This window comes from Zeus faber, assembly GCF_960531495.2.
Source record: "Zeus faber genome assembly, chromosome: 12".
Taxonomy (NCBI): Eukaryota; Metazoa; Chordata; class Actinopteri; order Zeiformes; family Zeidae; genus Zeus; species Zeus faber.
In genome coordinates, this window is record NC_137196.1 from 26,078,800 (window position 1) to 26,104,980 (window position 26,181).

Here is a 26,181-nt window from a genome sequence, read left to right on the forward strand (position 1 = left end):
GCAACTTCTCAACTGAAGTCCATAAAATAAGGTTGATTTGTTGAGGTGACGTGGCATGTTGCAATGTAGCATGCTGTTTTGGTTTGTTTTCTGTGTCTGTCTTTACTGTGGGGGTGTGGGGTGGAGGTGGGGTAGGGAGTGTCAGGAAAAGATGGATGCCGCTATGGCACAATGCTATTACTCACAGGTGTGAGTTTTAAATTGCAATTGCAATGCACTTAACACACATACAGTACACACGCATGCAGGGAGTGGTGACCCTGAACCCACACAGACACACACGCACATGTACACGCACGCACATACAGGTAATGGTGACAGAGAAATTTGACTTTTGCATATTCTCCCAACCCAGCCGTCCTTCCTCCAGGAGCGGTGGGCAGCCCTCAGTTCGTCAGCGCCCGGGGACCAGTTCCATGTGGTGGATCCATGTTGTGGTCGGGGACAGGACAAGAAGTGTTCTGCATGTTTTCTTTTGTTTTAATTGGGGTCCTTTTTTATATTGGAGGAGACCCATGTCAGCACGGGGAGAACATGAAAACTCCACACAGATATCAGAATACAGATATTACGAATACAGCGTTTACATGACAGCTGCAATATTGGTTTATTGCCTTACTGTATTTCCAATATACAGTAAATTTCTAACTTTAATGTGCATGTAAATGCACTGAAGTCCTCCTCATATTTATTAATGTTATTTTACATCTTTATATTTCCCTTAAGAAGGCTCAAATCCAAGGCCAGTACAAAGAATTTCCCCATTTTCATGGGGAAAGCAATAAAAAGCAATAAAAAGCAATAAAAATGTAAGATACTTGAACATCATTTAAAAGAAAAATTCAACATTAGTGAAAATTAAATGCTTCTTAAAGCCCTGTTTCCCTCCATGAATGTTTAAAAGAAGCAGCAATCTGATAACATTTAAAAGTACGATTTTTAATTGCTATTTGTCACAATTTAATGCTAGAGTCCAACTCCAGATACAGCCCCCGAATGCAAATCACATTCTGCAATCCTGAAACATTTGCTGAGCTTTGCAGGCTGGTTCTCATCCAAGTTAAATTTGTGAGCCTCAGTCTTATCAGTGACCGGCCGCTATTATCTAATGACACAAGAATCATCAAATATAAGCAGTCATTTGAGGTCGACCAAGTAATAAATTCAACATTGTTGATCCAGGAAAACCTTCAGAGCCTCTTGTATACACCCCCCCTTGCCCACCTAAATGAAGAAGAAGAATTTTTATTGGTCACACCACATGCACACACACACAGTGGCTGGTGAAATGGGGCCTCTGCATTTAACCCATCCTGGCTTGTCCTTCCTCCGGGGGGGCAGCATTCAGTGACGCGGCCGTGGACCTGGTTCCATACGTCCATCGCTGGTCGGACGATCATGTGTGCACGTTTTTGGTGGGGGTCCTTACTGACGTTAGATCAGGGGTCTCAAACCCAACTTACCTGGGGGCCGCTGGAGGTAGAGTCTGGGTGAGGCTGGGCCGCATCAGGTATTACACAAAAAAAGTAGAACCGATTCAATCTTCTCAATCGTTATTAATAACAGTTTAGAACATGAAGGGTTCTTCAGAACCCAGGCTTCTCTGACCTACTCCTTGCTGCCAGAGACCTGACAGCGCTGCCTCTGACACAGCTGAGCCACATTTGGCTTGAGGGAGGAAGCAGTTGAGACCCTCAGTATGGCTTGAAGATGCTCATCAGTAAGTTTGGACCTGTACCTTGACTCATTAAAGTTCATGGTGGAGAAGAGCTTTTCACACAGATATGTCCATGTTACTCCACCTGTCTTAATTCTTAACATCAAGTGCGTTGTCTCGTGTTTTATATCTTTTAATTTCTTGCACTTTGTGATTAAATTGTTTTTGGTAAATTTGTTTTCCTTTACAATCGCACATATGTGTCCTTTTTCCTGCTCTTTATTTCTCTTGTAGTAATAATCTATAACTTCTTCTTTATAATATTCAGGTTCTAACTACCATTTGGCTTTTGTTCTTGCCACCCATCTCATGCTATTTGCTATCCATGTTATTCATTTCCCTTTGCTATTGCAGCTCTCTGCTGTTATTATTAGGTCACTGATTACTCTTGTTGAGTTCACCCACTTCCTAAGTCCTCTGTACCTTACACTGGATGACAGGATATATTTTCCTTCCACTTGGTGTCACTCTGGAATCACGTTTCAACCAAGTGACTAACGTTACTAATTCGTATTGGCTAACTTGTCAACAAACACCACCTGAAGCTGTCGCAAGCTGATAAGAAAGTGTAAAACGCCCAGGGCAACAACTCGCGCAACGACTCGGCAACAAGGTGCGTGTGAGAAACACGCGGGCAAAATAGGACAAAATATCGTCCTGCGGGCCTCAATTGGCCCGAGAGTTTGAGACCCATGCGTAAGATGGAGGAAACCCCATGTGAGCACGGGAAGATGCATGCAAACTCCACACAGAAAGGCCCCTAATTGGGAGATAACCCGCCGGAGCACCGTGCCAACAGCGCCCCAGGCGGGAATAAAACCCAGGGCCTTCTTGCTGTGAGGCAGCAGTGCAATGCACTGTGCCACAAAATGTGGTGAACAGCGTGAACAAAGTGTCATGCCTCTAATTTGAGGACAAGAAAATGATTCTCAAATGAAAAGCAATTCTTAGATAGGTTGGACGTACTGTAGATACTGTAACTGTTCAAGGAAATGTCAGGTTCCCCTTAAGTAGGAGGTCAGTGTGGGTATGGACAACACAAGGACTTGTTTAAACCCCTCCGGTGTTTGGTGTTCCCTGTTGGTGCAGGGTACCGTTTTGCAGAAGATTGTGCCGTGTTGTAACCGACCCAGAGACCTACTCAGCTCGAGATGCATTTCTTCCAATTCTTCCAAGTTACTATTATAATTATTATTTATTATTATTTTTTTTTTTTGAGCCTACAGTTTAAAATGCCACACATTTATTACAATGTTTTTTTTTAATTGAAGAAATATGAGTAGGCTAGTAAGCATTGATTAATAAAGAAATATTAAACAATTAAACAAAACTAATTCTACTTTAGTATAAACTTAGCTGCTGTGGAAGACTCGCTACACACACACACACACACACACACACACACACCAGTTGAAAATTATATACCGTATATATCAAGGTCCGACTTTTTACCTATTTGCAAAATTGAAGTTGTAAACTTTCATTCACTGAAACCTTGAACTCGAACACGATCGGCAAACATGTTGGAACGCTCCTAAAAGGCCGTCCGCGGAGCAGTCTCACGATGGCTATGCCTCACTTTATGTATGTCGCCGCGACGCCAAATGTAATTATCCATGAATGGTGCCACCACTCAAGTTTTTCATCATCGCACCTCAAATAAGTTGTAAATAAAAGACGACAGTGTTTTTCTGACGCGGGCCTTGATATTGACATATGTGCTTTAGTGGGTTGAGAAAACAAACAAGCGATGGCCTTTGACCATGTTGACTGACGTTTTATTCAGAGCACGGCACGTTGAATAACATCAGTTAAATTAAAAGCAAAAATGAGGACCATCCACAGCATTTTCTGCCTTCTTTTTCTTATGCCACTCTTTAAAGGTGAGTTGACAATATTACATGAGAGGCTGCATTCGTTAAGGAAGAGAATATCCCATTAGAAGACTTTTCTCTGAATTAGCAAAACATAACAATTGAGAATCGCTGTGGTTGCGTAGAGGGCTTCATGAGCTAAACAAACAATGGTTTTGCATTGTGAAAATTCTGTCTCTGAAATAAAAGGAAACCATGCCTGTTGTCAAATGGTGGTCGATTTTAAACGGTATTTTATTGTACTTTAAAAAAAAAAAAAGTTTTTTATTTTAACAAACTAATATCTTTATGCATAAGAGTTACCCAATTTAAATTGTGCATTTATGGATTAACTTGCCTTTTCTTTAACTCTTCAGATTTGCACTGTCAGCAGGCATGTAAGTTGTCTCAACCTCCTGATCCACTGCTCCTACCATTGTACTTAAGGTCTATAGAAACCACACAACTTTTGTTATACATTCATTTATGCGCTTCTTTTACATATTATATAAAAGGATACATAACATGAATACCATAGATCTATTTGCCAGATTGTGGGGGTTTGACCAAAATGTTGGGTCATGCACTAAGCAATCATATAATTACATAGAAATTGTGTGGTCTAATTTTCGTATGTCCGCTATACGGACGCATAAAATGTGTAAAACTCCTCATATTGCCTTTAATGAAAATAAATCTTTGTTTCTTAATTTATTTCTTTTTTCTTTTCTGCCAGTTTGTGGCGAGCCCTTTATGTTCAAGAAAGTAATTGGGGGAAACGATTCAGATCAAGGACAGTGGTGCTGGCAGGTGGGTCTGTACAGTGACTATGGATTTTTCTGTGGAGGCTCCCTCATCAACAACCAGTGGGTGTTGACTGCAGCTCATTGTTTCTGTCCCAAGTGAGTTTTCAAACACTTTAAATGACTCAAATGGTTGGTAATTCTGATCATACTTAAGTATATGATGTAGTCAAGTGGCGTGTCCAGACTTTTTTGACTGGGGTGGCCCAAGAGCCGCACTGACTTATGCAGGGGAGGCATGAAGTATGAGTGCGCGCGCACACACACACACACACACACACACACACACACACACACACACACACACACACGTCAGAATAGCATTAATTTACCATTTTTGTCTCCCTTACCCATATACCTTAATTACTAACATTACAGTGTCTTACATTCCTGAGTTTAAAATTTAATTTAAAAGATAAATAGATCTACCAATCACAAAACAGTGACACCATTCAAATGTAATATAACGCCTCTATGCTTTACTCTTCAAATAAATTGTACCTCCAAAAGTAGGCTACATACAAAAGAAAACAATGCACATTGAATAATTCAGATTTTGATTATTTTCAACCTTCATTAATCACTACTATCAGACTAATCTATGCTCAAAATCTGATAAAGACCAAGCCAATATGCGGATCCTCGAAGAGGAGCCAAAATACTTTTAAGAATTATTTACTTATACTTGAGTAATTCATGTCATAGCTGCCTCCCCAACTTGGGCTTCGAGCATAAATCCTGTATTTGGGGAAAGAAAGGTACAACACATGAACTTGTGTTCAGCTTGACAGCAGGAGTTACTAAACAGAATACAAGGATGGCAAAATGTATTACAAATCATTGTCATTCAAACTGTAATAGTCACCACATATATGATCATTTTTTTGGTAAACTATATGATCACCTAGGGCACCAAAAAAACGATCCGTGCAATCAGAAACTGTTTTCTTGGCTTTCAGTTTTCAACACAAAACCTCTTTTTCCTCTATCGTTACACAAAATTATTCTTCAACGCCAAATATTCAACCTTCCACCTTAACCGATATCCAGTCGACAAAAGTTATTAATAGTATCCCGTAAAACAATTTATTTTATGAGATGTAATACAGAATCGTTTTCGTTGATGTCACTTTCACATCATTTATCCGTGACACAACAATAATATACTGTCTTTGTTAAACCTTATAAATATACACACAAATCCTTTCTGATGTGTACGTTGCTCAATTCAGTATAACCAAACAGCGCATGCGCAGCGCTGATTGATCCGATTCAAGGCAAACAGGACTCCTTTTCACTCCATATACCCTTACTTGTGGGAGTCTCCGCCCACAGGTAAGGGTTTACGGGGGAGAAGGAGTCCTTTTTGCCGCGGTGAGAAACATGGCGAGAGTTTTTATTAAGATTCAAGATTCAAGATTCAAGATTTTTTATTTGTCACATACATATACATACTTTCATACATACATGCAGTGAAATGTAATGCAACGCACCCGGTGATAGCACACAATATGTCCTAGGAAAAAATAAAAAATAAAATAAAATAAAAAGTAGAAAATTCCTTTCTAATAGACCGACTAACTGACTCCTAAAACGTAATACAGTAAGTGGAATACTTATAGAATAAGATAAAAATATAAAGAATAAAATACAATAAAAATAAATTGAAATAAAATGGAATAGATAGAGGGAATATGCCTATGTATATACAGATATGTGCATTTAAAGTGGCATGTGAATTAAAGTGGCATGTGAATGTGAATAGAGTGAGGTAGTGTTTGGGATAATACAGCACAGTATACAACAGTACGGCGCAGCAATACGGCATCACGAACAACCCTGAACAGTAACACAGTATGCGGTACAGTATGCTACATACAGTACAGTAGGTAGTGGAGCCTAGTGCATGGCTCGGTTAGGACCCCTGGTGAGGTCAGCGTTGACAGTTCTGATGGCTTGTGGGAAAAAACTCCGTCTCAGTCTCTCTGTTCTCGCTGCGTGACTGCGGAGGCGCTTGCCTGACCGCAGCAGCTGAAACAGTCCGTTGTTGGGGTGATGAGGATCCTTCATGATCCTACGGGCTCTGCTACTACACCTCCTGGTGTATAACTCCTGCAGGGAGGGGAGGGTAGTTCCAGTGGTACGTTCAGCTGAACGCACCACCCTCTGCAGGGCCCGCCTGTCCTGGGCAGAACAGTTCCCAAACCAGGCAGTGGTGTTGCCTGTCAGGATGCTCTCCACTGCTCCAGAGTAGAAGGACTTGAGGATCCTCACCGAGACCCGGAATTTCCTCAGCTGCCTGAGGTGGTAGAGACGCTGCCTCGCCTTTCTCACCAGAGTGTCTGTGTGAACAATCCATGTTAAGTCCTCTGTGATGTGGACTCCCAGATATCTGAAGCTGCTCACCCTATCGACAGAAGTCCCATTAATCCACAAGGGCGCGTGCGTCCTCGATTGTGATCCACGCCTAAAGTCCACAATCAGCTCCTTGGTTTTGCTGACGTTCAGGTGGAGGCTGTTGTCCTGGCACCAGAGTGACAGGTCAGCCACCTCCTCGCGGTAGGCCTTCTCATCGCAGTCGGTGATCAGGCCCTCGACCACGGTGTCGTCAGCAAACTTGATGATGGTGTTGGAGCTGGACCTGGCCACACAGTCATGTGTGAACAGGGAGTACAGTAGGGGGCTGAGGACGCAGCCCTGGGGGGATCCTGTGTTCAGGGTGAGGGAGCTTGACATGTACTTCCCCACCTTGACCACCTGGGGGCGGCCTGTGAGGAAGTCCAGGATCCAGGTGCACAGCGGAGCATTCAATCCTAGCTCCAACAACTTGACAGCCAGTCTGGTGGGAACTATGGTGTTGAAAGCTGAACTATAATCGATGAACAGCATTCTCACATAGGCCCCCTTCTGGCCATCCAGGTGCGTGAGCGTGGTGTGCAGTACCTGGGAGACCGCGTCATCCGTGGATCTGTTCTGCCGGTACGCGAACTGCAACGGGTCCAAGGTGCAGGGGAGGGAGCCGCACATATAATCCTTAATCAGCCTCTCGAAACACTTCATGACCACCGAGGTGAGGGCCACCGGACGGTAGTCATTCAGGCAGGCAGGAGAGACGATCTTCGGGGCAGGAACGATGGTGGACCTCTTGAAGCAGGACGGGACCACTGATTCAGCCAGGGAGGTGTTGAATATTGTGGTGAACACCGGAGCTAGCTGGTTAGCACAGGTCTTCAGTACTCGTCCAGATATGCCATCTGGGCCCGCAGCTTTCCTGGTGTTCACCCGCATCAAAGCCCTCCTGACCTCGTGCACGGACACTGAGAGTGCACGCTCGTCCCCAGCGGTGTAACTCCAATTAGCCGGCGAGCTAGCGGTGCTGCTGCCAGACTCGAACCGCGCATAAAATGAGTTCAGTTGGTTGGCCAGGGAGGCGTCCACACTTGTGGCTGGGGAGGAGCTGCTCTTGTAGTTTGTTATTGTTCGCAGCCCCTCCCACAAGCGTCTTGTGTCCCCCCGCTCCATCTGCAGCTCCACGGTGTCTCTGTACGTCCGTTTAGCGTCCCTCACCGCCCTCCGCAGATTGTACGACGCCGCTTTGTAATTGTCCATGTTGCCAGATACAAGTCCGTCGTTGTAAGCGGCCGTGCGCGCATTCAGAGCGCAGCGGATGGATTTATCAAACCATGGTTTCTGGTTTGGAAATATCCGAACTTTCACCGTGGGAACGATTTCATCCGCGAGCGTAGCCACGAAACTTACTACAATCTCCGTAAACTCGCTGACGTCACATGAACTTGTTTGGAACATGTCCCAGTCTACGTCAGTCAGAGCGTCCTGAAGCGCAGCCTCTGATTGGTCCGTCCACCGCTTCACTTCCCTCGTCATCACCAGATCCCGCGCGATCAGAGGCCTGTAAACAGGAAGCAGCGAGATCGCGGCGTGATCTGATTTCCCGATAGCAGGAAGCGAGACGGGCTTGTATCCGTTCTTGTAAGGAGTGTAACAATGGTCCAGAGTTCTGTCTCCCCTGGTGGCACACGTGATGTGTTGGTGGAAATTCGGCAGAACTTTTTTAAGGTTGGCCCTGTTAAAGTCCCCAGTCACCACCACAGCCGCGTCGGGATGTCTGTTCTGAAATCCGCACAACACATCGTACAGAACCGACAGAGCTGCGTCGGTGTCCGCTTGCGGTGGGATATAAACGGCTGTAATGATGACCGTGCTGAATTCCCGGGGGAGATAAAATGGACTGCATAGGATGGTCAGCTGTTCCAGGTTCGGCGGGAGTGGGAGAGGAATTTGGTGTTGTTGGCGTTACACCAGCGGTTGTTTACCATTAGGCAGACGCCTCCACCTTTGGATTTCCCCGACTCTCCCGTTCTGTCGCCGCGGAACACGGAGAAGGCCTCGGCTGGACGTATGGCTTCATCCGGCACCAGTGGGGTCAGCCATGTTTCCGTCAGGCAGAGGACGCAACAGTTCCTCGTGTCTCGCTGGAATTGAATCCTCGCTCGAAGTTCATCCATCTTGTTCTCCAGGGACTGGACGTTAGCAAGAAGGATGCTTGGCAGAGGTGGACGGTAAGGTTGCGTCCTCATTCTGACCCGAATGCCGCCGCGTTTACCTCGGTGCTTCCTCCGTGGGCCGGCTCGTGGAACAGCGACTCCATTTTTGTTGTTGTAGTTGTTGTTGCGAGTGTTCCCGCGTAGGATTTCCGCCGGCCACTCTGCTCCCACGGATAAAAAGTCCCAAAGTTGTTCGTTTAGGGAAATTTTTATATCCATGAGTGCATCGCGGCCGTATGAGTTAATTGTTGATGTTTTTCTGGCGAACATTGTGATAAAAAAAGGAAAAAAATACTAAAGAGTAAGAAAGTAACCGGAGCGCCGGCGCAGGCGGCCGCTAGGGGCGGCGCCACTATCGCCACTATTACAGCTTTAAACAGAATGGCTCGCTGGCCACACGTTTAAATAATAATTTAATGATAATGATGATGATTTTGGGCGCAGGAGGAATGCGTTCCGAGCTTGCTCCTGGTCGGCTGACGAGCTCATGCACCGATCCCATCTGCAAGACAGAAAGGGAACCATGCTGTCATCCGCAGGCAGTGCTTGACCACGCCTCTTGGTCCACCACACATACTGTATTATGTACATTTGGGAAATGATGCTACTTTAACTGAAGTGCAATATTTCTCTAGTCTTTCCCCCTCTGTCATGCACTTTTCAGTACTTCAACCGCAGCACTGGTCTCCATTTCAGTTACAACGCTGTCCTGAAACACGTCTACCTGGGTCGCCACGAAATAGACACCTATGACCCTTACCAGGTGATAAGGAACGTCACAGAGAGAATCTGTCATCCCCAGTACTACACTGGTACAAGGAGAAACGACAATGAACACGACATCTGTCTCCTGAAACTGTCGAAGCCTGTTTACTTCAATGACAACATATGTCCTGTGTGTCTGGCGGGAGTCAACAGCACTTTCCACAGCGGTTCTAAGGCCTTTGTTACCGGCTGGGGTCTGAGGACACAAAGATGTGAGTAGAAATGTTATGGAACAAGGAAGATAACATTGTGATGTGTCATGTTGTCCTGTGCCGACTGTCTTTCATCGTTGGCGTCAATTGAGGCATTTCACTGCGTATATGTATGAAAGTGTGTATGTGACGAATAAACCTCTTGAATCTTGTAAAAAAAATAAAAATCAAAGTATACAATGCACCCAACTGTTACGATGCGTGTGACATCTAAAAGATAGTTCACAGTTGCACGTGCATTCTGTGTCCTTCCAGCTATGATAGAAGAAAACATTCTCCAAGAGGTAGAAATCCCTGTCGTCGGCAACAGAAAGTGCACCTGTCTGAACAATTACTATCACATCACGGACAACATGATGTGTGCCGGGGTGTCGACAGGGGCGAAGGATACTTGTCAGGTCATAATTCTCTCTTCTCCCTCTCTCTCTCTCTCTCTCTTCAATGTCTACCTGTCAGTTTCATCATGATTAATTTCATCATGATTTATTATGTTCTCCTGATTAATATATTGTATTTTGCTTTGGCTATAGTTAGTCGTTTTGTCATTGGGTGTCTATTTTATGTTCTCTACAGGGAGACTCAGGGGGCCCTATGGTGATTAAATACGGGGCAAAGTGGCTTCAGGCTGGAGTGGTGAGCTTTGGCCACGGCTGTGGTAGACCCGGTGAACCAGGTACAATTATTTTTTTTGTTGTAAGCAGTTCTTGATGGTTAAAGAATGAATAAAGAGTGGCATTGCAAGTTTAGAAGTTGAACTCCGCTTGCAGACTAACTCTGTTCTAAATGCAATGACGTATAAATACTCTGTGCTGTCTGCCCAGCATGCTGACGGCACAGGTTAAAAAAATAAAATTAGTATGTGAACGTTTTTCGTACGTCTAAAGCCAAAGTATGCGTCAAATAGATAAATAAATAAATTGCCCGGCTGACGTGCTACAGCTGATGAGATATCGTATTCTGCAAACACTGCCCACTACACTGGCAAGCGCATCCCACAATGCATTGTGAGGACAAGACGCTGTCTGCCCTAACACTTACAAACCTAACTTCAAGAACATCAGTTGTTCATTGCCCTTTTGAAAACAAAGCATGAAAATAATTTAAAAGCTGAAGCAGATAAAGCTGAACACGTCAAGGGACAGTCTCCAAGTATGCAAAGCAGGCCGCACATTTAAATCTATGTGTGTTGTTAAAACGAAACTACGGGGGACAGCTAGAAATTTGCACTGTGCATGGCAAGACACCATCAAAAATCATCAATGAAAGAGTCGACATCCCTGACACACCATGGCCGGGCATCGTCGCAGGGTACTGGAATGGGAAAGAGATTCACTCCGGTACCCCATTTACACCTGGGTTTGAAATGCAATCTGTATCTAGAGACGTTATCTGGAGAAGGACATACGCATCTTAAAGAGTAATGCATTGCAATCGGAATGCTACTAGATCTGCATTGGAATCAGGTCTCAGCCAGGTGTAAATGCAGTATGTTGTGACCAAAAAGGTCCAGATCTGGGCCAGTAAAGTCTGGGTCTGTGCACGATTTTTCTATCTGCTTTGGCCTCAAAAACTTGGAAGAAAGAAAACTGTAACCAAGCAGAGTCTGATGAAAGTTTGTGCATCTGAGAGTCAAGTACAGCAAAAAATAATAAGAGGAACAGAGGAGCCCAACTTACTAACCGATCTTTTTGACTTCCTTATATACCCGAAACAATAAGCCTGAGATCTCAGCAGTCATCAAGCTAATAGAAGCCTGACTGGCGTTGATCAATAACATTCGATGAATTATCCATTATCTCATGGTCAGTTTATGTAACCTAACTTCTAATAAATCACATTAATTCAGCGTTTAGCGTTAAGCTTTGAACTGCTTGTTTTACCTCTTGGCCAGGGAGTATTCAACTATACAGTAAGCCACATAATTCTGCAGTCTGTTTAGAGAAAAGTTTATAGGTTATTTGGCATTTCCAATCAAGTTAACACCTTTACTTAAAAATAAAAATGACAATAACATAGCCAGCATTCAAATTGAGACCATCTAAAACCCTAGAAGGATCATTATTAACATAGTAAACACAACCAATGAAGCGATCACTTTTTTCTATAATCCGTGCCTAATTCTGTTTCTACTTAATAATTACATTTACTAGCTAATCGAACCATTTCCTAAAATTTTGAAAATTATTAAATTAAAATTTGCCAATACTCTTACTACAATGTAGTTTTTCTTAGAGAGCATTTAATAATCTGTGTGCTATCAGGATAGACAGATTGATAAAACAACAGCTGTGAACACACACAAAAGCAAAGATACTGTATCATTTCCAGCAGGACTTAAGGCGATCAGTCATCCGACAGCTCACAGTTGGAGCAGAAAAACATTCACATTATAGTCATACAGTTTAATGTTCTGTCCGATGCAGTCACTGAATGCAAGTCCTGAGGAGCACAGCTAGTTAGGGTCCCCAACTGTGCACAACACCCTTTTCAAATCGGCGTTTGCGGCACTCGGATGCCAAACACTTTGTGTTTGAAGGTGGAGAGGTGCATTTAATTTCACATAACGTAAATGTACGTTGTTCAGAAATTGTCCAAACTTATTCAGCCTGATGTTGGCCAAACTGTATCTCTGTATACAAAGTCTTCACAGACTTTCTCGGCAGTGCAGGAGCAGAGTGTCTCCCAGCAGAATATGAGGCGAATTAGAATGTCCTTCGGGCCTTGGTGAAGCCCTGGAGTGCTTAATGTGCTTGCGGCAGATATTGTCAGAAGATAAAAGAAGAGGTCTACCACAGTAACAGCCAGTGTCATAAAGAAAATCACTCCAGGGTTCTCTGACAACAATGTCTTAAGGTGATATCACAGTAATAATTAACTAAACTTCTGAACAATGCTTCAACAACTAGGTAAGTTTAGGAGAATGTCACGTTTAAATATGAACTAATCAAAATGATTCTGGTTCTAGAGGGCACTCTATAATATTTGACAATGATTTTAACGATGGAGCTCAATATTAGGTATAGAGCTAAATTAAATCAAGGTCTTTCCATTTAAGATAAGCTTGCATGCATTTCATCTCACAATAATTCCAATTCAGCCCATTAAATAATCATATTTGCAAATTTGTGAAATACATATAGAAATATCAATAATTTACAAGGACCTTTGAATGCTGGACATGTTGTGGCCTTACTCAATTGTAGAGCAATTCTCTTTGATCAATCCTGTTGTCAACGTTCGGTGCGTAATCACCGGGTGTCATGACATTTCACTGCATATATGTATGACCGTATGTATGTGACAAATAATCTCTTGAACTTGAACCCTTCAGGTCTTCCCAATCACACGCAGTCACTGCTACACTGGTCGAAAGTCAAACTGCAACTCAGTGAATTCCTGTTCAAATGCTTAAAACTGTGGAAATGAAACACTCAATAGACGGGTTGGTTAATATTCATCAATTCACAATTACAACATTAATCGATTCACAAGATATTTTCAAATTTAAACTTTGGAATGCCCAAATTAAAAGCTATTGAAACCGCCAACGTATCTCACCTTTATTTTAGTGTTTACATTTTTAGTAAGCGAACGTACACATTCCATTTCCTCTCCAGTATACAAAACAAAACAAATCCCTCTTTGTTACCCTACTTGCTAAGTTTTATACAGAATATCAACAGCTACCTTATTCAATGTCAAGTCAAGATTACTTCTAGAGTAAAAATAATGCTGTTTGATTATACTTAAACAATTAGATTAAACAATTAATCTCAAAAAGAGAAAATAAATAGCTCAAACTTTACAAAACCAAAAACGAATAGAACGAATAGATTTTTGCTGCTGTTCTGTATCATACCTGCTCTCTGTGATGTCACAAAAATATATTTAGTCAGCATTTTATCCCAATTTATAATGATCAATTTTGTTTTATCAATTTGGAATGCTTTGCCATAAAATATATTAACAAAGCACAAACTACAGTTCTGAAAACAAACACTCATCATACTCCTCACCTTTACCAAAGTTGCATTATTGAACCAACAGACACTTTTTTTCCAGCAACTTAAAACATCCTGCTTAAAAACACTGCACCACTATGATCAATATCATTATCATCTCTCTGAACACAATCCAACCATTCAAACTGTTCATCTATTCATACTAACTTAGCATAGACTACTGTTGTTTACCGCCACTTAAATTCAACTCAATTTTCATTTAGTCTGCTTAACACATTGACAGTGTTCTTTGCTCCAGGTTCTATCCTAAACAAGCACTTCCAAATGCGTCATGAGCTCACTTTCCCACTTTCATTGTCTTTCACATCAACTTCCATAATACTTTGTCTCACCACACAACTTATTTGACAGTAATAATAGAAATATTTACAAACACTTTTATACACCTTCTTTTGGCAATTTTAAATTCTCTGCCCGTACAGTCCTTATTTGTATGTGACATATAAACTTCTTGAATCTTGAAAACTTTATTATCGACTCCCTGCCCATTCAGTCCTCTCCTTCACTTGGGACATCGCAGCATATTGCTGCGACGACACAAGTTGAAGAGCAGTATCCACAGTAGACGTGTCGACTTAAGTTCCTCTTGAACTTTATACAACAAACCTCTGTATTCTACTCGATTTCCAAAAAACACACACAACAAACTTGTCCTCTCAGTGCTGGAACTGATACTAAACGTACTACATTTGTGCTATTTTTATACCTTTTCCCTATGGTTCTTCTGTGCGTTCGGCGGCATTAAGTGCCAGCCAAACCAATCCTCCTAACATACACAAGACAAACCACACACCAACCGATTATAGCAACATCCAACAGAGGATCACTCATACTCTCCACACCATGGTTTTTCATAAACACACATGCACATAGATTATTCCCATCAGCCTCTGTTCAAGTTCCTTTTTCTGATTAAATTTATAATTTCAGTAATTTTAAACCAAGTCAACATTTTAGGTTTGTTGAAGAAGAGACTTTTGTGATATCTGAAACCTGGGTGGAGTCCTGCACTCAGACACAAACCGAATTTGCAGAAAAAAAGCCTCTGCTTACCCCCATTTTTTTCACCCGCTTCTCTTTTTGGGGGTGGTTTTCCAAAGAAGCAATTACAGTCTTTGTGGGGTGTGAACCAATCACAGTGCTGTTACCAGGCAACCTCTCCTTTCCTAGGAGAGAGGTTTTTCCTGGAACCCCTGCATAATATATGGACATGTGACCTTGGCCTGTTTCATTGTTTAAACTGAATTTGGCTGATGCTCTGTTTAGGCCTTTTTTTGTAGAAGACTCAAGTTCTTTCTGTAATTTCATTACTTCCCTTAGTTTTAGGTTTTACAGCATACATTTTTATACATATTTTTTTTATAGATAGATGTGGCCGGTATGCGAACTGCAGCGTGTCAATGGTGAGGGGGAGGGAGGCGCAGATATTATCCTTAATCAGTATCTTGAAGCACTTTATGACCATCGAGGTGAGGGCCACTGGGCGGTAGTCATTCAAGCAGGCTCGAGAGGCGTTCTTCGGCACAGGATGATGGTGAACCTCTTGAAGTATGACAGGACCACAGACTTGGTCAGGGAGGCGTTGAATTTTCTATTGCGCAGGTCTTCAGTACTCGCCCAGATATGCCATCTGGGCCCGCAGCTTTCCTGGTGTTCACACGCATCAGAGCCTTCCTGACGTCAAGCTCAGACACTGAGAGTGTGCACTCATCCCCAGCGGTGTAATTCCAATTAGCCGGCGAGCTAACAATGTTGTTGCCAGCCTCAAACTCCGCATAAAAGGAGTTCAGTTTGTTGGCTAGGGAGGTGTCCACACTTGTGGCTGGGGAGGAGCTGCTTTTGAAGCTAGTAATAGTCTGCAGCCTCTGCCACAAGCATCTGGTGTCCTGTTGCTCCGTCTGCGTCTCCACTGTGTCTCTGAATGTCCGTTTAGCGACCTTCACCGCCCTGCACAGTTTGGATGACTCTGTTTTGTCGTTCATGTTGCCGGATACAAGACCGGCGTTGTAAGCGGCCGTGCGAGCATTCAGAGCGCTGGATTTCTCTACCCTAAACATGGCGTGGGACACATTATTGAGAACGCTTATTAACACCAGGTGTAAATGCAAAGGCCCACATCACATTTTAATGCCAGGTGCAGATGCTTTCCTCACTTAAATTCTTTAGAAAAAACTCCCCCATATAATCTTAAATGTACATATTTTTCAGGCGTTTACACCAGGGTCTCAGAGTACCAGGATTGGATCAGTAGCGTCATCACAAGTAACAGACCGGGATTTATCACTTATGAAGCCAACGGAACTGACTCTGACCTGGATTACACCTGCCCTCACCTGGAGAATGTTTTGGCTAAACGAAACGCAACTGCAGAAGAGGGGGAGAAAAGCCTCGACCAGGACGATACAGAATGACGGAGGATAACGCGTGTAACGCGTCTCAAATACAATGAAAAAAATGAGTGAGAGGGCGGGACAAGTGACCTGACTGGCTCCTTGTTGGCTGAATGATCATACATACATAATGATTTGAATCAAATATGTACATGTTTATATATGTAAAATAAAAACACATGGGACCTCGTTTCTCTTTCTGACTTACTATTTAGTCTAGTGGATTTAAGAATGAAAAAATATTTAATCCAATTTTATTTGGTTTAATTTAATTTTAAGCGACCACTTTTCGCCTGGTTTCCAAATGCCCTGAGGAATTACAGGCCAGCATTTTAGCTATGAATCCCTTAAATTCATACATGAATTGGTAAAGTGTGTGTGTGTGTGTGTGTGTGTGTGTGTGTGTGTGTGTGTGTGTGTGTGTGTGTGTGTGTGTGTGTGTGTGTGTGTGTGTGTGTGTCATCCGCTGGCTGTTGCTCGTCCCCTTTCTGCCACTAGAGGGAGCCACACAGCAGATGCAGGCTTGGGCTTTACAATACATACAGTACTGTACACCAGAGAATGCTGACATTATGGCAAAAACTTGGCTACTTGACTGAACTTTAAACTTAATTCGATTTAATTTTGCAGGTAATAATAAAAAATTAAAAAAAATAAAAGTTCAAGTATTTTTTCTGCAGATGAGTGCTCAGGCATATCCTGATTACATTAATACATTAAAATAGTACATGTGGTGCGTGCATTTACAGGGATATGGAGCTAATGGATAATTGGATGAACAACCCTAAATCAGCAGTCTGGTAGTTCCAGCTTATGATAACTATTATTATAAATTCAGATTTTCTTTTTTAATAAAAGTTCTGTATTAGCGTGAAGCTGTGTAGTGGAGTAAAAGGTATAGATATTGCCTTTGAAATGTAGTGCACGAGACCACGTCTGGATCCGTCCAAGTCACAGGTCACGCCTCCTCTCGTCTCGTCCAACTTCTTTTTTGCACGTTGGTGATGGAGCTCACGCTGAGCTCCCTGCCACTGTTGCCATGGTGAATTTCTATCCAACCAATCAAGGCTGTTTCGTGTGTGCGTGTGTGTGTGTGTCCAAACAGCTCACACACACTGAGAAGGCAGTAACGCAGTAAGTAAACAATTACTTCTGTACTTTACTCAATGGCATTATGGGGTCTGTCTCTTCCTCCTGCTCCTCTCTCCCTCTCTCTCAATATATATAAGCAGTATCATCCTCTAACATCATCCCTCGCTCTCAATCATTCTCTCTCTCTCTCTCTCTCTCTCTCACTCTCTATCAACCCCCCACCACACACACACATTTTTTTTTCCTCTCATAAAAGCCAGCAAAGGCCTCCCTTCATTGTTGCCATGGCAACCCAGCTGAGATTGCAAGCTTGCAGCAAATTTACACAAATGCATGGAAAATGTGTGCGTACCCACACATTAGCACACTCACATAAACAAACCCACACAGGACATCAGTGTGTGTGTGTGCGTGTGCGTGCGCAGTACAGTACATGTGTGTTTCTTGGTGTTAGAGAACACAGTGAAACCTGGGAATAACAGAAAGGACGAGAGGAGGAGGGCTGGAAAAGAGAGAGAGAGAGGGACATCTGTCCAGCGCTGGGGAGGGTTTGAGTGTTTTTACCGTCGGTGTGTTTCAACAGCCTTTTGTCTGTCTTTGCTCTGTGTTTTGTTTCAACTCTCCCCTCTCCAACAGTTCTATACCTCCTCTCTCTCTCGCTCTCTCTCTTTCGATCGTTTCATTCCCATCGTCATTGTGTCCCTGTTTCTTCCCATTTAGGTCATCGGATTTCTGACCCACTTAAGGCCTGCTGATCGGAGGCCCATCTTCTCAGCCCCCTGCCTCCTTCTTTCTCTTCCTCCCTCCCTCGTATCTTGCTCCGTCTCCCTCCCTCATATCTCTCTCTCTCTCTCTCTCTCTCCCTCCCTCTCTACCTGGTGTCGAACGGTGAAGTCTCTTCTCCTATTGCCTTTCCTAATTTCCCTCCAGAGAGGCCGATGTTGGGGCCGCCCCAAACTGAACGGCGCTCCGAGCCGGGGGGAGCCCCGGAAACCGTCCCCCCCGTCACCCCCCTCAAATCAACAATCCGGCCGCATAATAACAACCCGGAAACAAAACACTGCGGCGTCTCCGCCAGGTGTAGGAACGATGCGCGTCCATCAGCGGCGTTCCAACGAGCGGGGCGTCGTGGGATGCGCTTCCAGGCAGAAAGGCCGAGGCCCCTCAAGTGACGAACAGACGGAGGATTGGGATTCGCTCTCAACACTAAATCCCCCCCCGTTTCCTCCTCATTTTGTCTTCTCCGCGTCGCCCTTGACACCCGTTGAAAATCGAACAAATGCGTTTCAATGACAGACTTAATTCTCATAGTTGTTTCTGAGTGACACCCCGGACGGCCCATGGAAGCACTGGGTGTTGTGGAGGGATTCACCGAGAATTGCACCAGTAACAGGCGGACGGATGTTATTATGGTTTACTCCAAGCTAATGGAGTATTTTTATTTAATTTTTTTAATGAGGCGATTGAATCCGATACCGCGAGCGAAGCTGCGGTCGGCCGCACAGTGAAGGGACCGGTCACCCTGGATAATAGATAACACACAATATCCCCGTTGTGCCGAGTGCCAGTGGGCAATCAATAAATATTCCAGCGTGATGCGGACATACACAGAGGACAAACAAAACAAAAACAAAAAAAAGCCCAATAAATTAAAAAAAAAAAGAAAAAAAAAGCAGAACTGAAGGGGAGACCGGAAAGGAGACCAAAAACAAACCCGGCCAGTTTAATACGAAACCTTTTATTTTTTTGTTACAGAGACGCCACTGAAAAACATAACGTTCGCATGTCTGTCATCAGGACACCGTCGCTGCTCGGCGCGTCTACAAAGTCAGTGCGGCGCGTCCACGCGACAGCTCCAAGTTGTTCGGCCTCGATCTCGTAGCCGCGCAGCGCTGAGCCCGGCTGCTTTGATTGGCCCCCGACGTGGTTCAGGCACACATTCGTTCTCGGGGGGCCAAATTGTCCAAATCATTACCATACCAATCCCCTTCCAGTCTCGTAGGTGAGCTTGTTTACACGGTTGCCTTTAAGTGCTGGAATGGGTTATTTCTATTTATTTATTTTTATTTAATATTTTTTCTTTTTTTATTTATTTTTTATTTTTTTATTTTATCAAGGCGGATGCACAACAGTTTGACCAGATTTCTAGTTCTGATAAAAAGCACTTCAGTCACAGAGCGAACCGCCAATTAATTCACGTGAGATCGAGAGTATCGCAGTTTGACACAGGCTCATTTAAGCATTATTTACACATTTAGAATAAATGATATCCATGAAATAAACCAGGGAGTCACACCCTATACTTTATAAATAAAATACTCTTTATATATATATATATATATATAGATATATAGATAGATATATAGATATATATATATATAGATAGATATATAGTTTTATGTGAAGAAGATGGCTTATAGAACACGCTGATCTCTTTGGAGAATCCACTAAAAATGTCACACAATGTTTTAAACTGTGCTTGGGTTCAGGGTGAGGTCGGTGACATTTTCACGGCTCCCAACCACAAAAGGGCTCTAACGCTTGGACGCTGATTTCAAGTAGCTGTCGACGCGACGGACGCTCTGTAAATCAAACAGCTGCTGATATATCTGACAAAAATGAGCGTTGCTGATGTTGATATTCCTCTCGGCCTCCAGCCGTCGGCGGCCTTCTGCCGAGAAGGGGAACCAATGGAACCGATACAACATTTTCGGGTTCACGAGTCGTGTTTCAGGGCTTGGTTGTTCAGGGAAGATAGTAATCTCTCAGTTTGTTTAAATGTACAGATTCTGAAGTCCCACCATGTACAGTACCATTTCAATATTGCACTTCCATTAATAGTGAATCCATAATTGGGTTTACATCCTTTTGAGACTGTTCTGTCCATAATGAACAATAACAACTGTAAATTGATAAAGGAATATGACACATGGATGTTAGATTGGTAGACTTTGTTCAAATGGCTTAAAAAAACGTGATTATCAATAACAGGCCTGGTTTTCGTCTCAAGCACGCACCAGAGTTTTGTGCAGAATTCAAATCACCAAATGAATGAAGGGCTCTCTCGAGAGATAGAGAGAGAGCTTTAAATTGACTTGATATGGCAATGAGTTGGCTCCAGACCCGGCCGGCCGCTCTTTTAAGTCAACAGGTGTATCGATCGTCACTTTGGGGAAAGCTATCAAACCAAACCGCCAACTCGGGGTTCACATACAAGATATTGTTGTGAGTGTCAAAATACAAATGTCTATTTACAGCTATAGAAATAGGTATCCATCACTCCTCAAAAACAGCCAACAGCAACAGCTCGTGTGTTTAAATGATTAGAATATGATTAAAAAGTGAGCCCCGTCATAGTCCTGCAGGTATCAAACAGGTAAACCCCTTGGCAATAGTTCAGTCCGTCATACTGTATATTAATCACATTTTTTTTTTTTTTGGAGGAAGGTGTCTCATAGCAGAGCTGCAGTCATTGTGTACAGTCCAGTAGCATTATTAGAGTTGTAAAGTAGAGAGATCAAACAGGAATTTGGATGATATCAAAACTGTTACCGTGCAATCTTGCGGCAGTCGGATTACGGGATGGAATCGCCGTCATAAGACGGGATAAGACCTGGTGAATCGATACACAGAGCAAATGGTGCCGTCGCAATGGGTGGGCGAGCGGCGGCGCCGCCGATGAGAGAACCCCACGCGGGGTTGGCGGGCGAAGTGTTTCTCTGTCTTTTTTTTCTCTCCCGCCAACACCTACGCGGTGGTGAGTATCCGCCCGCTCCGCGCAACCGGCGACAACACTACCGGACTGCAATCCGACAGAACATAGCTCATCCTATAGACACCACAGTGGTGTTGTCGGGGGGTACGTCTAAAGGATTTGCTTTTGGTTCCCGTCGTCGGCTTTTTAGGACTTTTTTGACTGCGAGGCATTCCGGCCATGTGCCAGAACACAGACGGATGCCATGGCAACTAGTGGCATGTTAAACAAGCAGCTAGGGAAAGATTGGTTAGCCTTTAAACTACTGGCCATTAATAACAGTTATGAATGTGTAACAGACAAGGAAAACGTATTCAAATGACTAAATATTAAGTAGTAATGAACTGGTAATCACCCAGTAAAGCAGCCGCAGCAGTAGGTCGTTTTACCAATGGCATCATTTAGAGCCAACGCCCTTTGTGGGGATTAAGCAATAGCTCAGATATTATTGATCTACGATAAGACAGTTGTGATCATGAAATAGCGCTCATTGAAAACAGCTGTCTCGAGGTAGGTAACAATAGGTAGTTAGAAAAATAAGAAAAAAGAATAAGAAAAAATATTAACATTGTAATAGGTGCAGTAATAATTCTAGAATTTACAGACTCCATAATCGATGTTATAAATGTCATTTGTATAAATACACCCTAGAATATTACTGGGTTATTACCTGTTTATTTCCACATAATTACATATAATTAATTGCCGGTAATTTAAAGGGTTACCGCAAGATCTTTCACATACAGTCATCCAAAAAAAAAATTAAAAAAATTTATATATATATATATATATATATATATATATATATATATATATATATATATTAATATATATATATATTAATATATATATATATATATATATATTAATATATATATATATATATATTAATATATATATATATATATATATATTAATATATATATATATATATTAATATAGATTAAATTAAGGAAAAAGTAAGAACAAAAATAACATTAATTGGTTATTATAAATCTTAAATATTTTTAAATACATATCTATAGATCATTCACATTCAGTTTGACATTGTCCTTTATAAACTTTCAGCAGCGTAAACTCATTACAACTACTCACATGGTGTAGCCATACCTTAAACTGTGTAACATTAGTGATAAAATGGCAGCTCGCAGAACCACCCCCACCCACCTTATAAAAACCAACAGCAATAGATAGACTATGTATAACGGCTCTTGGGCGGCGAAAACGGGGCGCGGCAACTCCGCGTCACCCGTGTCCGCCGCTAAAGGGCGGTGTTCTGTGCCCTCTTCCCCTCGCTTATGCCACCCTTTACCCAGTGTAGAATCGAACTGACACAGAATACCAGTTTCATATAAACATACAGTGCAGCACAAAAAAGAGTTTATAAAGTCGCTGCCGCTGTATTCTGTAGAAAACATAGATAATAAAGATGTAAAAAAAAAAAAAAAAAAAAAAATCTAAGACGTCACAATATGGCACTATGAGATATTTTTCACACCACAAATTATGTCCCCAGCAGAGGGTTTAGAATTTGCCTCCGAGATCATCCCAGAATAGTTAACGATAGACTGGTTAGTAATACCTTTTCCCGTGCATCCGTTAACCCAGATCTGACCCTTGACCAGACTAGTGTTGGAGCCAGGCCCGGTGAGAAGCTGTTTGACAAACTTCAGACCGGTCCAGGGTTTCTCTAAATGTCCAAACAGCACCGGTATAAAAGGGTAGTGGTATAAAAGAGCCCAGGCAATTCCCCACCGTCACTGACATCGTCTAAATGTTACTTCAAATCAAGACAATAATCATTAAGACTAAAATACCAACTCATATTTAGCACACACAGTAAACGTCCTTGTAAACTCAGAAAGGGCAACAAAAGGGTTTCCGCGCCGACCTTGTGAGCCGATCCAGTTTGAATTGAGGCCGGAAAAGTCTAAAATAGGTTTTAAAAATAAGTGAAATAAATCCAGCTAAGGCAACTCAAAATACAGTGGCTTTAAAATGATCACTCTAAATCACAGAACGATTCAGTACAGTAATATTGAATACCTTAAACAGAGGAGAGTTTCACCCTCATTGTTGAGTTTCTCTCTATGCAACGGATGCCAGTGACCGGGGCCCGGCAACATGGACACTATTTGTGAAGCGGTTATCCTTATGGCGAGCGATAGTTTCCAAACAATAATTATCCTTTCACATTCCAACCGCAGGCTGATTCCAAGCTTGAATAACAGTCATTATGTGCCACCTTCAGGAGGCAGAATGATCGACTTCCAACCCAGTTCATTTGAAACGTCCTGCCGCTTCAGCAACGTGTGCCCCGACGTGTTTCGTTACGGAGCAGCGTCGCTGTTATTGATTCGTGTAGGGCACTCGAAAAATGAGTACCCCGCGCTAGAGCTGTAGCTAGAGCTGTAGCTAGAGCTGGGCAAAACGACCACCGATTAATCTCTAAAATCAATAATCAATAGTCGCTGAGTCGTTTTGCCCATAAAATGTCAGAAAACGCTGAAAAACGTCAATCACCGCTTCCCAAAGCCCAAGGCGACATCCTTCGAATGTCTTGTTTCATCCACAACCAAAATATATTCAGTTTACCGTCATACAAGAGAAAATAAACCAGAAAACATCCACATTTAGGAAGCTGGAATCAGAGAATTTGGAAATTTTCTTCTTAAAAAAAAAAGACTGAAAGCGATGAATCGATTATCAAAATAGCGATTAATTTAATAGTTGGCAACAAATCGATTAATCGACTAATCGTTGGAGCTCTACCCTGTGCACGGACCCATCGCATATTTAGTATCTCCCTGGATACCAGCGGTAACAAAGGCACTCCTCAAAGATAAACAAGCCAATTTAACATTTTTGAATCGCGGTGTGGTCACTTGTTTGTCGCCGGCACTCAGCCGTGACGACACCCCCCGTCAACAAGACTTACACCATGAACCAACCTAAGGTAACGGCGCCCTGCAGAGGCGGCGGCCGCGACGGCGGGCGAGGCCGAGCCGCGGACGACCGCCGCAAGATAACGCACTGCCAGGCGCCGCGGCCTTTCGTGCGCGAGGTGAGCAGCGTGGCCGTCGACGTTAACTCTGGCGAAGGCTCACAGGAAGCTGAACGTGAGAACGATCAAACGTGCGGGAAGCTGTTCGTAAGCGTTCGATCAGAAAAATGGGGGGGGGGGGGGGGCGGGAGACGACCCTGCCTGTTAAACCGCCGGGGAGGAAAAAGATATATATATAAAGAATCTCGAACGCGACGCCATGGTCACCCCTCTCAAAGAGAACCTTACCATGTCGTGTCATAAATATTTATTTATATTCCACCTAGGAGGAAAGAGCAGTTCTTTTTTTCGGGGGAATTCTATGTGCTTATTTGGAGTGTCACGGTATCAAACGCCCCGTCGAAATGTCCCTTAATGGCAGCTATTCAAAACGCATCGTTAACTTTGGAGGAACAAACATATAAGAGACCATATAAAGACCAGATATGTCATTAATATTCAACGGCAATATAGTACTCTGCTGATATATATATATATATATATATATATATATATATATATATATATAAACATCTCTCTTCCAAATGAAATGAAAATACATGGACGTTATGCCTCCACCACCCATCCCGGGTTAGAAACTTAAAAGTCCTGCCATGTTTTTGCTCGGGCCATGTAGCCTCCCAATTTCACTCATCGGTTTCATCTCGGGCTCGTTCCCATGTGCAAATCCAGATGGCTGACTCAAATTACCGGCGAGGAAATAAACTTTTCTGAACGTGGAAGTCCAGCCTCTGCTCTTACTTTATCCCGACCACTCCGCTATTTGCATTTGTGCAAATCCTGAACCTTTTTTAGGTTACCTTCACTGACTTTGAGGACCCTATCTCATATTGAGTTGAGTTTAATATTGTTCATTATTTGATTTGTTCATCGCTCCGTTTGCAGATAGAACATCGTACATACTGTCACCAGGTTTCGGTATCGTTGCGTCCGAATGAATCCCAACCCGCCTCAAACTGCTGTGGGACCAGCTTGTGATGGCTAAACAGACCATCGCAGAGATTCATAAGCAGCATCACGATGACATGCATCGGTCTTTGGGCTGCGGTATGATGTGCATCCAATTGCTTGTATCCAGTTTCACACAAGTATGATACCAATGAGAGCTAAGACATTTTATTATTGCCCGTTTTAACCCTTTTTTCCTTTCTAGAGAACAGCCCGAACACTGTGAACAGCGTCATTTCAAACCCCGCAGTCGCCATCGAGACGAGTATGTACACACTCTGCACTTGGTTTGTGTCCATCATGTCTAGTTATACAAGAGTTTATACATATCCATAATGTTTATCTGTGCTTGTCAAAGTGATAAAAGCTGAGGATATATATATGTATAAATGTGGATATGTACATAGCAAAACACAAACGGTGAGTTGAAGGAGTGACTAAGGGCGCTGTCGTTTCTACTCTTCAGCCAATCAAAGGCTTACAGGTGAAGCCTTGCACTGACGACTTGAGCGCGGCAAATTAAAAAAACACGACATTTTGCGAAGCATCTTGTTTGGGCTGTTGGGACACCTAGAAGTAAAAATAGAAAACAACAGCCAGAGGGTATTAAACTCAGCACTCAACACTACAGGTAATCATCTTTGCTTATTGGACAGCTGGGAGCTTAGAGGCAGAACTATATTCGGCTGTCATCATTTCTGTATCCTAGTTTAATAAACTAAGGTTCAAGACCCAGATCGGATCGTGGAAGGGTCAGAACGCACCGTTTAAATGTGAGATAAGAATGGAACTTGCAGTGAGTTCTTATGGGACAGTTGAGGTGCTATGGATGGTCATTCCTCACCAACCACTGCTGGGCTGTGGACAGATTGGACTCACTCAAATACTCCAAATACATAAAAGAAGAGTTGAAGGTCTACGACTCAAACCAAAGCACGAACTTTCCACCACCGTTGTGTTTTGGCCAATCACAAAACAGAACCGATTTACCTCAGC

General features: G+C 42.9%; 1 protein-coding gene across 1 annotated transcript; it reads left to right on the plus strand.

Moving 5' to 3' along the window:
- Window positions 1-2,409: 2,409 nt before the first annotated feature.
- LOC307237725 (serine protease 27-like) lies at window positions 2,410-16,348 on the plus strand (the record flags this gene model as incomplete). Its single annotated transcript, XM_080010488.1, has 6 exons — window positions 2,410-2,434; window positions 4,307-4,472; window positions 9,635-9,915; window positions 10,171-10,313; window positions 10,489-10,588; window positions 16,146-16,348. 6 exons carry the CDS (start codon window positions 2,410-2,412, stop codon window positions 16,346-16,348), a joined length of 918 nt encoding a protein of 305 aa, XP_079866614.1.
- Window positions 16,349-26,181: the final 9,833 nt, after the last annotated feature.